Here is a 16146-nt window from a genome sequence, read left to right on the forward strand (position 1 = left end):
CACTGACCGGGCACTCAACAACACTGGTGACTTCAGACCATGAAGGTCAGGCAGAGCCTGTTTGCCCCGAGGCCACTCATTCAAGAGGTCAGTCACCCTGTGGCAGAGAAGGCTGCAGGCCTGGGTATGTGCTGAGGGCAGAGCTACTCTACTGGCTCAGCTGTTGCAGACTCCAGACACAGGCACAGGCACGGTCCTCCGGGCTGCAGCTGCACTTTCCTGGAGAGAGCTCAGGAACGAAGACCATCATCCTGTGCATCCTGTGCTCCGCTGGGGAGGAGGAAGAGAACAACGGAAATCAGTGCTGCACCCAAGAGCAGCTGGAGGCCCCAGAGCACAGGGTCTGGGTGAGCACTCTCCACCTGCCCCGGGAATGGTGGCCTGGGCTGGGCAGAGATCATAGCCAGGGGCTGATGGCTGAGCCCTGTTTCAAGTGCAGGGATCACCCAGAAAGATCAGAGCAGCTACATGCAGTGGGAACTGCTCTGGATGGGACCCTGGAACAGGGAAAGGACATTAATGGGAAAACTAATGGAATCCAAAGAAAGCATGAAATTTAGTTTAATAGTAAAGGATGATAAAGTGATGCTTGCTCTAGAAGCAAATTGGCTAAGCGCTGGGACAAAATATATCCCTTCCTTCTGTGGTATCTAATAGTTGGGGAGAGTTTGGGTTTGCAGCCACCCTGCCATTTTGTTTTGTCGTTGTTGGTATGTGCATATTATAACACTTTTATACAATAGGAAGAAAAGGGGCAAAAGGGAAGGGGAAGTGGGAGGGGTAGGGGAAAGGAAATAAGGGAATGGAATTAATATGAGAAAATGAAAAAATAAAAACAAAGTCTTTGTAAATTGGGAGGGATAGAGGGGTTGAAGGGAGGGCAGGGGAAGGGGGAAAAAATAAGAACCAAGAGAGTATGTAAAGGTGCATATCTCCAATGATGAATGTCATTATATTGTACACCTAAAATGTACCAATAAAAGGTTATACAAAAAAAAAAAAGACCCTAAGAGAAAAAAGAAAAAAAACCCACCATTTTTATACATATTTAAAATGCATATCCTATTGTGGATACTTTTGGTTTTCGTAGTGGGGATTGAACTCAGGACCTTGTGCTTGTGGACAGTTTTTGGGGTTCTGGAGATCAAGCCAGGGCCCCATGCATGCTAGGCAAGTGCTGGACCGCTGAGCTATGCATCTTTGTACACTTTTTAAATTAGTTCTATTTAAAAAATATCCAAAATTTGGGTTGTTTCAAAAAAAGTGCACAATATATGCACACATTGAAAATGCGTACACATGGACAAAATATATATCCATGAAAACTGTATGGGCTGGGGGTGCAGCTCAGTGGCAGAGCACTTGCCTAGAGTGTGCCAGGCCCTAGGTTCGATCCTCAGCACTGCCAAAACAGGAAAAAAAGCACATGTGTTGTTTTTATGAATGTAGTGCATACTCACAAGAAATCTGAACAAGGTGGACATGAATATCACGAGTACCTAGAGAGACAGTGTTCAGTACCTTGCCCTCTGTTCTCCTCCCAGGGTGTGCAGGCTGGGGGATGTACTTGGGGTAAGGCTGTGGCTGTGTTACTAATTAATCCAGGCATTAAAGCTATACTTTTGGAGAGCATTTCTATCGTTTGTTACTAATTAATCCAGGAATTGCAATTGGACAGACTGTCAGATCCTCCAGACAAGGCACTCAACAGTCAGCAGGAGCAGGAACCCAAGACCCCATCTCTCAGCCCTCCCATCACTGCTCTCATAGAAGGAAGTAGGAAGGAGACATCTGAGCCCTCCAAAGTCTAAAAAAATGTCTTTCTTGGGCTGAGGATTTAGCTCAGTGGTTCCAGCACCTGCCTCGCAAACGCAAGGTCCTGAGTTTGATCCCTGGTACCAAAAAAAAAAAAATGTCTTTCTTTCTCTCAGACTTCCATCTCCAGTTGGACACAGGAATGCTCATTCATGAATTAAAAAGTTCCACCTGGTTTGTTTTTTTTTTTGGTACCGGGGATCGAACTCGGAACCTTGTGCTTGCGAGGCAGACAGCATCCCCCCAGTTTTATATGCATGTCCGAGTATTTCCCTAAAACCAGTCAATGTTTCTTCCATTTTCTCAGCACAATTAGTGCTGAGAGAGCTCAAGTATAAGTCTAGTCCTTCTGTTGATCCTTTCTCTCATCTTGCATGTTTAGTATCCCATTGTTTGAGTTGGGTGACTCTCCAGAGGCTGTTTCAGGCTGAGATTGTTGGGCTCTGGGACTTGAAATCACCTCATTCTGCTTACCTTTTTTATTAATGCCCAGAGCATGTTTTCATGATGGGTTGATTCCACACTCTTTGCTGTTTTATTTTTTTTAATTTTTTGGTATTGGGGATCGAACTCGGGTCCTTGTGCTTGCGCAGCAGGTGGTGCCGTTTTATTTTTGTTGTGTTAGAAATTCAACCCGGGTCCTTGCACACATTAGTCTGTATTACTTCTTTTCTTTTTCTTTCTTTTTTTTTTTTTTCAATACTGGGGATCGAGCCCAAGGCCTTCATATTGATCTACATCCCCAGCTTGTTTTTAGCTTTTATTTTTGAGACAGTTTCACTAAGTTACCCAGTTTGGGCTCATATTTTCAATTCTCCTGGCTCAGCCTCCTACAGGGCAGAAGTTACAGGTGTGTACCACCATGCCTGGTACTGTTTTATTTCCTTAGTTACTTTCAGCACCATCTCCTGTTCATGTTTTCCTCCTCTCCTAGAGACAACTATCCTAATATGTTTAATATATGTCCTTTTAAAAAATGTTTTCTTAAACTGAGCCTGATACAGAGAGTCAGTAATCCCAGCACTCTGGGAGCCTGAGGCAGGAGGGTCATGAGTTTAAGCTCAGCCTGGGCAACTTAGTGACTTCGCCAGGCCCTGTCTCAAATAAAAAATAAATGGGCTTGGTGTTATAAAGAATCCACTTATCAAAATAGGCTTTAAAAGAAAAGTGTATTCCACTGAACAGGAACTAAATTCAGGAGATTGTAAGAGCTAGCTGGGAAAAGCCGAGTTTACCACATCCACCTGTGGATGGGCTGACACTGGGAGAGAGAGAGAGAGCAGCAGCCAGCTGGGAGAGATTTCATCCATGAGTGGATGAGCTAATATCAGGAGAGAGATATCAGCAACTACCTGGAAAAGAAATTAGGCTTACATGGTATTGAAGGGGCTAAGGAACTCGGGGTGAAATGTTTATGACTTGGATGCCCAAGGACAGTCTGCTGAGGTGTGTAGACAGTCACCAGACTTCTCGGTGCCAGAGGGGTTGTATACTTCGTTTTGAGTCCATTTGCCCTATTTACTGAGAAGCTGCTGTTGTTCGCGAAAAGCAGCCTGTTTGCTTTGTCCCATTTGTTTGGGCCAGGCCTGACACTTGGGAAGGTAGCTAAGGGCAAAGGCTCTGGGTTCAATTCCCAGGTTCACAATCGATAATTAATCGAATAAAATCAAAATGGATTCTTGTAAAATATAGTGGATCCTCAAGTTATGACCAGCCTGACATAGGAACAACTTGGGTTATGACTGGAATTTTAGTTTTAACTTACGACCAAAGTCTTCAGTTATGACCTGAATGCCAGCCACTTGTGCTTCCAGATGGTCTCAGAAACAGATTTAACCTTTAAAGAGTTCTGGAAGGGCCTGCTGCGCAGGCACAAGGACCCAAGTTCGATTCCTGGTACCAAAAAAAAAAAAAAAAAAAAGAGTTCTGGAAGGAACAGTACAACATCCTTTCCTGTGTGAGGTTAATTGAGAAATCCTGGGCCAATGTCTCTCTAAGGACACTGAGATCTGCCTGGAAGAAAGCGTGGCCCAAAATTATACAGGAGAGAGACTCTGAAGGCAAATGACAACTTGAGTTACAACCAGCCCTCGGGAACAAATTGAGTTTGTAAGTCAAGGGTCCATGCTGCTGTTTTGGTGCATATGTTTTGAATTTTCACAGTGGTATGGTCTGTCCGTCTCAGGATACTTTCTTTATTACATATTCTCAGGAGGACTGCTGTGTCATGGGGCGTGTACTTCTGATTTGAGTCATTTGCTCATTAGGTGGCTTCCTGGTGCCACCCCCTCTATCAGTACCCAAGGCTACAGCCCTAGAGGCCCCAAAAGGTGGCATCATCCAACTTTCAAATTACGCCCATCTCTAACAGATGTCCAGTGGTACCTCCTTTTAGTTTCACTTTTCCTTCTTCTGATAACCAAAGAGTTGGACCATTCCTTCTTATGCTTGCCAGCCTTTTGGGCTTCTTAACTTTGTAAACAACCCACATGTATTCTCACTCTATTCCTCTAATGGGGTTCTGTGCTTTCGTTATTGATTTGCAAAAATCACTTATATTCTAGCTTTCAATCCCACCTTGATTTTAACCATGGCAAGCCTATAATCCCAATTGAAAGTGTGTTATTATTTTATTCAAGAACGGATATCCATGTTTTATGCAAATTAATAAATTTTGCCGTTACCAAATGACTTGAATTTGCATGGTCTTGTATAGGAAGTTCTACTCTCTTCTATTACCTTTAGATTTTCCTCTAACATTCAGGAGGCTTTTCCTCATGAAAGCATGCATCCATACTTACTTTTCTCTGTACAGTGAGCTGGTCTCTTCTACCCTGTCTACTACATAATTCCTCCTTTTCCTACTAGTGGTAGAGCTGCCTTTATTGTGTATCAAGCGCCCATGTGTACAAAGGGAGGCTCTAATTTCTATTCGGATCCTTCCACCTAGGGGTCTTGTATCAAAATCACAACTTGTGTGCCAATACTGTATTTTCTATGACTAGTCTCTTCACCCCACAAGGTGGACTTGACTAATTGCAACTGTTTATTTCTCTACATAACTTAGAATAAGTTAATCAAGGTTCTCAAAAAATCCACTTTATTTTGGTATCAGGGATCAAACTCAGGACCTTGTGGTTGTGAGGCAGGCATGGTGCCACTGAGTTAAATTCCCAGCTCAAAAAATCCATTTTGATTGGGATTTCAGTGAATGTGATTGATATGAAGATAACCGACAACTTAGCAACTTTTTGAAATCCTATCTCAAAATAAAAAGAGCTGGGCTGTTGCTCAGCGCAAAGAAGGCATTAGGTTCAATCTCCAGTACCACAAAATAAATCAAAAACCTAGCTTTTTTTTTCTTTTTTTCAGTACCAGGGATCAAACCTGGGACCTTGTGCTTGTGAGGCAGGTGCCCGAACCACTGAGCTAAATCCCTGGCCCACAAACCTAGCTTTTGGATTTGTTCATCTTCTCTACTTTCCCCCTTCACTTCATCGATTTCTGCCTCCATCTTTATTTCCTCTTTTATTCTTCAAGGAACCTAGGGATTCCCAGGGGAGACACAGTCACCCAAAGGCAGAGGCAGAGGCAGGCAGGGAGCAGTTCCTGGGTTCCCTTTCACATCCTTCAAGTGCATCCAGTAAACAGCCACTAGCCAGCCCCATGTGGCTACAAAGCGCTCGAAATGTGACTAGTAGAAATTGGGATAGGCCCTAAGTGTTCAATTTACACCCAATTTCAAAGACTTGGACCCCCAAAATGTAAAACTTCTCATACATTGAAATGATATTTTGGATATATTGGCTTCAACAAATGATGTTGTCAAAATTAATCTCACCTTTTTTTTTGAGACAAGTTCTTGCTAAATAGTTCAGGCTGGCCTTGAACTCACTGTACAGCCAGGCTGGCCTCAAACTTGTGGTGATCTTCCTGCCTCAGCCTTCCAAGTGCTGGGATTCTGAGCATATGCCAACACATCCAGCTACCTTTTCTTTAAATACGGATACTAGAAATTTTTAGTTAAGTAGTAATGGAAAGGTAGAACAAGAAGAGGTCAAATTTCGGGCCATTTTGACACTGAGGTCTGGTCAACACAGCTCAACCTGCTTTATTTTGCACCGACCAAACAGATTCAAATTAAGAAATTTATCCAAGGAGCATGAGATCAGGTCCCTCCCTTCCAAACAACAGAAACCAACTCTGACAATCTGTGCAGCACTTACCACCCCGGGCTGCACCTGCTTCCTTGGGCGCCTCCCTCTCTTCCCAGCTCTGGGTCTCAGGTGTGCAGATCTCCAAAACTGAGCCTGTGCTAGGCCCGGCCTTTGTCATGTGGTCAGGCAGAATCCCATGATTGGCTACCTCCAGCCCCGAAGGGCCGGGGGTGGAGGTGCGGGTGGGCAGGCCAGCGCCAGGGATGTCCGCTCCAAGAATCCCACAGCCTGTCACCGGCTCGGTCCTCTTCACTCCTCTATCAGACCCCTCCCCACACATGTGATGATGAATTTTAATCAAGATTCAGCCACTCCCCCTTCTAGGGTCCCTGCCTCTCCAGGCCCTATCTTCTCCTGAGTTCAGGTTGTTTTGGTCCTAAGACCTTGGCAAGCTGGCTTCAGGCATGGCGGGACAAGGAGGGGTCAGCCTGGCCAGCAATGGCCAGTGATGCTTTCTGCTTTGTTTGCAGGGATCTTCAGGGCTTATCTGCTCAGGGCTCAGCTCCTAGAACCCCAGGGAAGCAGCTGGGACCAAGGGGACCTAAGGAATAGGGCATGGACCAGAACAAGGAGGCCATCGGAGCCCCAGCTGGCACCCCAGTGCCCCAGGAGCTGCTGGAGGAAATGATTTGGTTTTTCCGTGTAGAAGACGGTAAGTGGCAAGGGGCAGGTGGCAGAGGTGGGGTGGCATGGGGTGGGGCAGGGGGGCTCAACACAAAGAGCAGGATTCAGTGACGCCCTGGCGCAGTGTCCTGCACCCCATTAAATGGCACATTTCCTGCAAGGCAGGCCTCAGTTGCACTGCAGTCTCTTGTTGTGGGCCATGGCCACTCACCCAGTCACCCAGTCATCTGGCTGTACTTAGTAAGCTCTTACTGTGTGCTGTTCTGGCACTAAGGCTACAGCAGTGAATAAAACACGAACATCTCCCCGTCACGGGGCACCTGTCTGGAGAGATGGAAAATAAGGTAAACAACGAACACCCACAGTACATAGATGATATGCAGTAAGAAGAAAATTACATGCAGAAGAGACAGGAAGTGTACAGTAGGCAAGGGCGAGGGAGGACTCAGTTAGAAGAGGACATTTTAATAAAGACTCGGCAGAAGGGAAGGACTCAGCCTTGTAGATCTGGGGGAGAACATTCCTGGCTGAAGAAGAGCCACGCAGAGCCCTGAGCCTTCGGTGCTCTGAGGCCCCACCTTCAGACGGGCCACCTTCTCTTTCAGCTGCACAGTTCCTGAACCCAGTCTGTCACTCCTTCCTCCCCTCCCTCCCTCCTTCCTCTTCCTTGTGCTACACAGGGAGATAAAATTGAAGATTGCAAAATTAATCTTGGCCCACCTGCTGGCCCCTCGGCCACTTTCACAGCTATTATCCAGCTACAGTGCTGCCTCCCCCAAAGCAGACTGCGTCTTCCCCAAGAGTCCCCAGGGCCAGAGCTTGTCTGCACAGCAGGGCACAACCAATGCTGGGACCTGGGTCTGAGCCCCAGCCCTGGCCATTTCTTGAGGGCCAGAGGGACGCCCGTCCTATCCTCAAGACCCTGTCCTGTGTGTCCCTCCTCAGCATCTGCTTGGAATTACTCCATCCTCGTCCTGACAGTCATGGTGGTGGTCTTGAGCATGTTCCTCCTGGTCAGGAGCATCCAGGCAAACAGGTGAGGAGCAGGGCTGGGGGTCTCTGGAGGGGACCTGCCTTGCCTCCCAGAGGGAAATCTAGGGAGGGCACCAGCCTTCTGCACAGCAAAGGAGCCTTCTGGCTCCTTTGAGAACCCAAAGCTGTTCTAAAACCTGCAACTGTCCCTGATTACCACCTCCTGGCTCTGGCAGGCAAGCAGGAGTGAGTGTAGCCATTAAGAAGGTGGCTTTGAAGTTGGCATGATGGCACTTGCCTGTAATCCCAACACTCTGAGAGGCTGAGGCAGGAGGATCCCAAATTTGAGCCCAACCTAAGCAATTTAGTGAGACCTGTCTCAAAATAAAAAATAAAAATGGTTGGGGACATAGCTTAGTGTGAAGGCCCTGGGTTCCACCCCCAGTACTAGAGGGAAAAAAAGCAGAAGGTAGCTTTGCCCTTCACCTGTCAGGAAGCCCCATCTCAAAGTGAACTCAAGAGGCAAGGCACTATCCTCAAGAACAGGGGACACTGGCCACGCCCTTGTGACACTGGCCACGCCCTTGTGACCCACAGGGTGGGGAGTCTCTCAGCACAGCTAGGTCCCTCCCTTGTGGCCAGGAAGGCTGGGGCACCTTGAATAAAGCCAACTCAAGGGCTGGGGATTTAGCTCAGTGGCACCGCACCTGCCTTGCAAGCACAGGTCCTGAGTTCAATCCCCGGTACTGGAAAAAAAATTAAAAATAAAACTAACTCGGAGAGAAGACAGATGGGTGGGAGTTACTGCAAGGAAGAGGAGGTTGAGGAAAGGGGCGGTGCATGGGACAGGGGGTTCTCACATGTGGCTGGTGCAGTGGGAGGCTGGGGTGGCACTGTGAGCAGACAGGCTAGGAATTTCCTGCAACAGCTGGGAGGTGAGTGCAGGACAAGGACCTGTACTTAGTAGGATGACAGCCCTGGGGCCAGGGACAGTATGGTTGGTGCAAAGAACACAGGACTTACAGTGGGGGGACTTAATGTATAACTCACATATGTGCTTCTGTGGCTTTTTTTTTTTTTTTTTTTTGATACTGAGGATTTAAACTACAGCCTTTGCCATAGCTATATCCTGAGCCCTTATAATAGTTTTTTTTTTTAAGGAGGAAAAGTTTATTGTAACTCAGTCTGCAGAGGTTTCAGTCCATAGTTGGCTGGCTCCAAGGCAGGGTGGCATAGCAGAGGGGCATCACAGAGGAGAAACAGTCCATGGCAGGGCAGACAGGAGGCGGCAGTGGCAGCAGCAGCCAAATAGTTATTTTGAGCCAAGGTACTTGCTAAGTTACCCGGGGTGGGCTTGAACTTGTGATCCTCCTGCCTCAGCTGGGATTACAGGCCTACACCACCAGGCCTGGCTTCTTTAGCCTCTTTAAACCACATCTCCTCATCTGTAAGGGAAGGGGTGTGACCGTAAACACTGAGATTTGGTGAAACCTCACCTGTGCAGGTGTGAGCTGTTACTGTTGAAGGGGCACTGAACATCCCCACTCCCCACCCCAGCAGCTCCCTGACAGTGCAGGACCCTCCCACACCCTAACCCATGGGTAGACCCAGGGCTCCCCAGCCCCAAGGTACTGCTGATCAGTGTTTCCCATCCTCCCAGAAATCGAAAGCTGCAGCCACAAGAAAAGGAAACACCTGAAGTCCTGCATCTGAATGAGGGCAAAACCAGAGACGGCAGCCTGAACAGCCTAGGAGAGACTCTGCTCACTGAAAAGCCAGCCCTGCCCCCCCTGAGCACTGGATTAAAACAGCAATACGTCCCAGTAGTTCTTCCCTTCCCCTCAGAAACCGAGAGCTAGAGCAGGCCCCACCCAAGTCGCTGCTCACAGTGGGGCTCTGCTGTCACCGGCAGCCTCTCAGGGCTTGCAGTCGCCTCCAGGCAACCTGTTTTTATCAGCAGATTCAATGAATGAACTGCAATCAAACAAAACTTCCATTATTTAAAAAATCTTTTATTAAAATGCTCTTGGAAGTGGGCAGTTAGATTGCATAGCTTGTTCAAATGGTGGTGAAACACACACACACATACACAGACACGCACGCACACACGTGGCTTGAAGCAAAGTGCAAAATCCCTAGCAGCCCAGGGGAAGCCTGGTGGGGACCCTCAGCAAGGGGTCTGGAGTGGTTCAGGGCCTCCCTCTGGCCTCAGCTTCTCCCTCTATAAAATGGGACTGAAGGCCGGATTAGAGGTGTTTGAGTCCAAGCTCTGCAACTGTTCGCTGAGATGGGAGGAAGCAGGATTTTGGGGTCAGAATCCCCTTCCCAGCCCTTCTTCGAGCCAGAGGCCCCTCCTGTGCCTGCTTATGTGCTGGGGGTTCATGGTAAACAGAGCTGGAAGACAACTGCACCCTCTGAAGCAGTTCTGAAGCCTTCTCCTGCCAACAGGGGGATCCCCGGGGAGTAACCTGAGCTCTGAGCCGTGTTGTTGTGGCATAAGCTATTAAATGGCAACACCATAGAATTTATGCAAAAATTTGCCCTATTAACCCAAAATACTTTAGGTTCTATCTCACAAAAGTGGGCTTTGACCTGGGCATGGTGGAGCACACCTGTAATTTCAGCACTCTAGGAGGATGAGGCAGGAGAATCCCAAGGTTGACCCCAGCCTGGACAACAGTGAATTAGCAAGGCTCTGTCTCAAAATAAGAGCTGATGGGCCAGGGATTTAGCTCAGTGGTTCTGCCACCTGCCTCGAAAGCACAAGGTCCTGAGTTTGATTCCTGGTACCAAAAAAAAAAAAAAGCTGAGTATGTACCTCACTCTGAAGGCCCTGGGTCCGATCCCCAGTGCTTTTTTTTTAAAAACAGTGGGCTTTGAAAGCTCAAATCTGTTGCTGAAGGTCATGAGTCCTGCCAAACCACAATACAGACTACACCGTTTCTACCTACGAATGGGTGGGCCATTGGTGGCTGGCAGGTGGCATCTGCCCCTGCTTTGGGCTGATTAGGGCCCAGGAAGTGTCACTGGGGAGGACAACTGTGTTCTGCAGCCTCAGCCATTAAACTTGAGGCTGGTCCTGAGGGTCTGCAGATGGAGCCCTTAACAAAGAGGGGACAGAGGACCCTGAATCCTGGTAAAAGCCCATTGGAGGTGCCCTTCTCCCCTCCCTGAAAGGCAAAGCACTGGAAATACCTCTGCCTGGGACCCCTGGCCCTCTCCAGCTTTCCCATAGGATTATTTTAAGTGGATCTTTCCTGGATACACTAGGGTTGTTGCCTGGGGCTCCTGTGAGGTCAGAAGAGGACAAGAGGGCCAGGCTCCAACTTCTAAGCAGCTGCACTGCCTCTGCCTCACGCCAGGTGATGCCAAGCCCTCCTGCAGGCCTCTGGGAGTTGTCCATCCACCATGGGTCACAGCTATCCTGGCCTTAGCTGGAGCAGCAGGGATCACAGCAGCAGAGTGGATACCAGTTTTTTCCTGCTAGGGCAAACCCCAGATTTCTGGGCTGTAGCAATGGCTGTTTCCCTCCAGGGTCCTAGATGCAGTGGTTACCATGGAGACAAAGATCTGATGGTTATAACAGTAGCATCCCAGCCTGTCAATCTGGCTCAGTGTGGGAACACTGCTTGGTGCTGGAGGCAGGTTCAGCTGTCCATCAGGGGGCGAGGGCCATGAGGCCATCAGCAGGAAAGTCTGCCATCGCAAGCCAGCCTGGTCCCACAGCTATACCCACTGGCCAACCCAGGTACTGCCAAAGAGGAGGCCTCAGAAAATCTTGAAGCCCTTCAGGAGGGTGAGGGTGGGTGCCTTGCGCTTGCTCTGGGCGCGGGATGATTTCACAGTGACCAGCTTGGCCTGGGCCACAGCAGGCATCTCCTTCAGGCTGACAGTGGACAGCGTGTTGAAGGTGCAGCTGGCCAGCCCGTGCCGGGCGGTAAGCGGCGCCTGGTGCGTGGGGGGCCTGTCCTCGGAGATGAAGAGGGGCCGGGCCAGGGGGCTCCTCTCCAGCTCCCGCCTCGCCTCCCGCACCGCCTCATGGAACACATGCTGCACATGCTCAAAGTCCAGGCAGGCGGAGACCTCGAAGAACAGGCACCCGAACCTGCTAGCCAGAGCCGCACCCTCGGCCTTGGTGACCTGCCTGGTAGGAAACAGGCGAAGCAGTGAGTCAGGAGGGGGCCACTCCAGGCCAGGCGGGGCAGGTCCTGCCTCAGTCCCCGCCTCCTGGCTGGGGCTGCCTGCATCTTCAACCTCCTGAGCCATTTTCTCATCAGCACAATGGGATCATGCCAAACCTCTTGGGGTTGTCAGGATTAAGAAAAACAAGTGGTACTGAGTGCTTAGCACAGTACCTGGTTCAGGTCAGTGCTCAATGCACAGTGGCTGATAAACGGAGGACGAAGGTTAGTGGAGAGCTGGCCAAAGTCCCCCAGATAGACCTGCCTGTGACCAGAAGAAGGCCATGCCCAGCCTCCTCTCTCTACTCCAGCACAGGACCCTCGATCGGGAGATGAGCCATCCCAGCCCTGGTTTGAGAAAGGCAGCTGAATGGACCAGAGGTGATTCAAGAAGACTGTGACTGGCAGAGCTCTTGGGACTTGTGGAAACATATGTCTTCCTGCCCAGGGGAGGGATAGGGAGAGCAGGGGTAATGACATTTCACATAAGCAGGAACACACAAAGAGAGGAGGCAATGCCTCTCCCCGCCTCGTCCTGTGCCACTTCCTGTGATGACAGGATGGAACATCTGAGGTTGGGAAGGTTCTAGAAGCTTCTGACTGAAATGCCATGGAATGGAGGTAGGGGGAAAGAGCAGACTGGCTCTTAGGAGGGAGGAGTTGGGGTCCCTGAAGTCTGGAGGCCAAAGTCAAAGCTGCTGGACTGCCCCACCCGCCATTTCCAGGGACAATGGCAAAGCCCAGGAGATGACAGAAGTCCCCAGGGTGGGCCCTGGTGGGAATGGGCATTGCCCACCAGTAGGAGGAGCAACAGAGGGAGCAGGTGATGAGACCCACAAGTCAGGGGCAGAGCATCTAACCTCCCCATATACACACCCGGTGCTGTGTATGGACTGCGCTCACCACTCCCTGGGGAGGCCCTCTGGGAAGGGAAGTTGGTGGATCTGCCGTCATAACGAGCTTGAACCTGAACTCTGTCCTCGCAGGATGTGACTAATGAATTTTCAGAGACTCAAGCCTGTGTGTAACGGATGACAGGCACTGTACTTTTTCCTACTGTGGCAGCCTGGGCTCGAGAACCACTGCTCTAAACCCATTTCCACCTTGTAGCTGCAAGACAATCATGGGAGCCTCCACCTCAGGGCAGCTAGAACATCCAGTGGGCCCATCGGGTCCTGATCCACTAATGCTGCGATGTGACCCAAGAAAGGAGGGGTGCGTGAACTGTCACGACTTATCCCTAGGGAACTAACGCCACCGCCTCACTCAACCCCTATATTCTTGGTCAGTTGCTCCCAAAGCATTTTGAGGCAATCTCTTTGACAAAGAACAGTGATCTGCAGGTTAACTCCCCATACTGAAAACCGCCCTATTCACAATCAGGTCTTCTGACCCCTCCCTCTTCTGGGCCCTGCAATTCCTCAGACCCCACAGTCGTGTTAGCATCACCAACTCCCCTTGCTCCCTGAGATGTCGTTCTTCTGGGCCCCTGAAAGTAGCCCCCCTTCAGGAAGCCACAACTCCCTTCTCCCACTGCCCACCCAACCTGTCCTACACAAAAGGTCCCCACCAGTCGCTGGGCCTCTGGGGCCTGGGAAAGCAGGAGTGAGCAGCTCGAGGGGGAGGGCTGGGTAGATGTCGGGGGGTGGACAGTGGCTTCCAGGGAGAGTCCAGTGGGATAACTCAGCTAGAGTGGCATCCCAGTCGACTGCCTCAGGGCCAGGAGGTGATGAGAATGTGAGGAGAGGTTGGAGGGAAACCTCAGGGAGCAGTGAGGCTGTGGTCCTGGGGAGGAAGCAGGCCCCACCCCAAAACATTCCAGTTCCTGGCTTGTCAAACACTGTGCCGGCCAAGTAAACATGGCTGTAGACTCTGTGGTCAACCACCCTCTGGCCTGGTCCCGACCTCTGGCTCAAGTCCAGCCTGTCTAAGAGGAGCTGCCCTCACCACAGCCTGGGGGGCCGCAGTGGGGTGGGGCAGAGCTGGCTGGACCAGAGCAGCCACTGACCTGAGGGCCCCTCAGAGCCTGGCCCTGGAATGGAACTGGGCACAGAACCAGTCAGCTGCTGGGGTGGGACCAGAAGGTCACACTGGCTCAGGAAAGAAAGGGCGAGGTGAGAGAAACCATAGAGACCCATGAGGATGGGGGGTGTGGCTTCTGTTCTGACATTTGGGGTCCAGTCCCTGGCTGCTGGGAAGCCCAAGGCGCACATTATGCTCCCAACACCATCCCTTTACCTTTACCCACGTGCGACTGTCCTCACAGCAGGTAACTAATCCCGCAGAGACTCACCGCACACTCACCTGTACTGGGCCATGTCCAGCTTGTTACCCAGCAGGAGGGCTGGGTAGCTGCGCTGTGTCTCCTTGGCATGCAGGGCGAGCAGCTCCAGGTAGCTGCTGCTGCCCTCGAAGCTCTGGCGGCTGTCCACGCTGTAGACCACCAGGAAGGCGTGGGCCCAGTTCAGGTAGCGCTCACAGTTCCTGGGGGTGTCCTGGGCGAGAGGGACAAGTCCACCCAGGGGCACGCGAGGTCATGGGCAGCGGGATAAAGACCTTCACCTGAGCCATCCCTCCTGCTTCCCCACACCAGGTCTCTGTATATTGTTCCCCACCCGAGCCCTTTTCAAAGGAGCACTTGAGCGTGGACTTGGCTCGGTGTGAAAGGAGACATTGTCTGGTGACCCCCGCCCAGCCAGAGACTTGGAGACCTTGGCTGCTCGGGCACAGAGCCAAGGACTTGGCACAGCTCCTACAGGGCCCTGTTGTCTCTGGGCACTGCTAACTCCGGGTCAAGTTCATGCTGCCCCCTTGGCTTCTGAGAATAACTGGCATCTGGCCTTGGCAAGGGGGGTGGTGAGGACGTGGGGGAGATGGCCAAGGGGCTCTCACCAGGAGCATTTGTGTAAAAAAGTGTGCACCTGTCTGCCTGTGTGCACAAACGAACAGCTCCACCACACAGGGGCCCAGAGCTGGCACTAGCAACTCCCCCGGCCCAATCCCATCCTGCTCATTCAGCAAATGAAGGAGTTGGGCTCAGGAAGTCGGTGCCTCACTTAGGATCATGCAACAAGTCGGACTCTTCAAGGGATCCTAACTCCCTGCTCTCCAAGGGGATTGGGTAAGGTTACCTACCGGGTCTGCAGTGTCCATGACCCTCAGGTGGACGGGCTGGTGGTCCACGGTCTCCTCAGAGCTGTAGGTGTCCTCTGCAACACAGACAGTCAGCCAGGTGAGGGACAGGGTGGGCCGCTCGACAGGGAGCTGGGTCTGAGTCTCAGCTGGATCCCCATGCAGATTGGAGGGGTCCCAGGAGCTGCTACGGCCTCAGCTGAGCTGGATGCAGAAGAACTCTCACCAAACAGGCACTGCTTCACCTGCTGGGCTGAGCATCACAGGCCGTCCCTTGGGACAGGCCAGAAGGGACCCAGCTAGCAGCACAGGCTCAGGAGTGGCCCTGCCAGCCCTTCCTCCTCAAACCCCAAGCCTCTCCACTGTCTGCCCTTCCTACACCAGTACCCAGCCCACGGGACAGTCCCAAGGACACTTCTGCCCCAGTGGGAGCAGAGATGAGGGAAATGAGAAGCACATGACATTGTGAATGCAGGGCTCTCAGACCCCAAACAGAAGCTCCAAGAGGGTTTTACAAATAATCCTTGTCCTTCTAACAGCAGAAGAGTTTTAAACTGTAGATGTGGAACCAAAGCCAACTTTAGCGACTTTTTAGCTGTGTACTTGGGCCAAGTCAGTTCAGTTCTCAGGGGACTCTGAAATCATCTTAAAATGGGCACAATGGTGGCCAACAGTTTCCAAGCTTTCCTCTGTGCCAGGTGCTGCGCTGAGTGCTTGTTCCTGGCCTGCACTTTAACAGCCCCATCTCCCAGAGCTGAGCGAGGCTTGGATGGGCACAGGGGGCCGGCACCACCTGGAAAGGGGAGGGGCCCAGGGAGCAACGAAGTGTACAGGCCAGGCTCCCACTCCTAGCTGATTTTTTTCTTTTGAAATAAATTCAGATTCATGACTTACTAAATAGTGCAGTGTTCCCGTGCACGTTTCCCTAAGCTGCCCCCAACATTAATACCTTACATAACCCTAGCACGTACCAAACCCAGACATCCACACTGGTACTCTACCATGAACCGAACTGCTGACCTTATTTGGATTTCACACGTTTTTTAGTATTATTTTTTCCATTTCTTATGACCTCAAACTTCAGAAAGCAGCTAGAGGTCAGCGGTCAGGCATGCAGATGGGACATCTCTGCCATACTGGCAATGAGTTTCCCCACCCCCAGTCTTCCCCGGGACTCCAGCTCACGTACACACCTTTCCCTGGGT

General features: G+C 50.8%; 2 protein-coding genes across 4 annotated transcripts in view; one reads left to right on the top strand and one right to left on the bottom strand.

Moving 5' to 3' along the window:
• Slc51b (SLC51 subunit beta) lies at nt 1-9664 on the top strand. Its single transcript, XM_087198977.1, has 4 exons — nt 1-347; nt 6503-6684; nt 7602-7692; nt 9289-9664. The coding sequence occupies exons 2-4, from the start codon at nt 6588-6590 to the stop codon at nt 9485-9487; spliced, it is 387 nt and encodes a 128-aa protein (XP_087055103.1). The 5' UTR covers nt 1-347; nt 6503-6587; the 3' UTR covers nt 9488-9664.
• Rasl12 (RAS like family 12) overlaps nt 9620-16146 on the bottom strand; it is a 21550-nt gene continuing 15023 nt past the window's right edge. For all 3 annotated transcript variants that reach the window (XM_087198976.1, XM_004855634.3, XM_004855633.3), the window contains 3 exons: nt 14945-15018; nt 14114-14304; nt 9620-11772 (listed from right to left, as the gene is read on the bottom strand). In XM_087198976.1, coding sequence (XP_087055102.1) covers nt 11397-11772; nt 14114-14304; nt 14945-15018 — 641 coding nt within the window. In that variant the 3' untranslated portion in view covers nt 9620-11396. The remainder of the gene's footprint in view (nt 11773-14113; nt 14305-14944; nt 15019-16146) is intronic.

Source organism: Heterocephalus glaber, unplaced genomic scaffold (assembly GCF_053883595.1).
Source record: "Heterocephalus glaber isolate CG9 unplaced genomic scaffold, H.glaber_assembly_v1.0 deba00001689, whole genome shotgun sequence".
Taxonomy (NCBI): Eukaryota; Metazoa; Chordata; class Mammalia; order Rodentia; family Bathyergidae; genus Heterocephalus; species Heterocephalus glaber.

Excerpts from the sequence above, each read along its gene's own strand:
- Slc51b (XM_087198977.1), top strand. The coding sequence starts at position 6,588 with ATGGACCAGAACAAGGAGGCCATCGGAGCCCCAGCTGGCACCCCAGTG. Across the intron at positions 6,685-7,601 it reads GTTTTTCCGTGTAGAAGACG|CATCTGCTTGGAATTACTCC; the intron begins GTAAGTGGCAAG and ends GTCCCTCCTCAG. Across the intron at positions 7,693-9,288 it reads AGGAGCATCCAGGCAAACAG|AAATCGAAAGCTGCAGCCAC; the intron begins GTGAGGAGCAGG and ends CCATCCTCCCAG.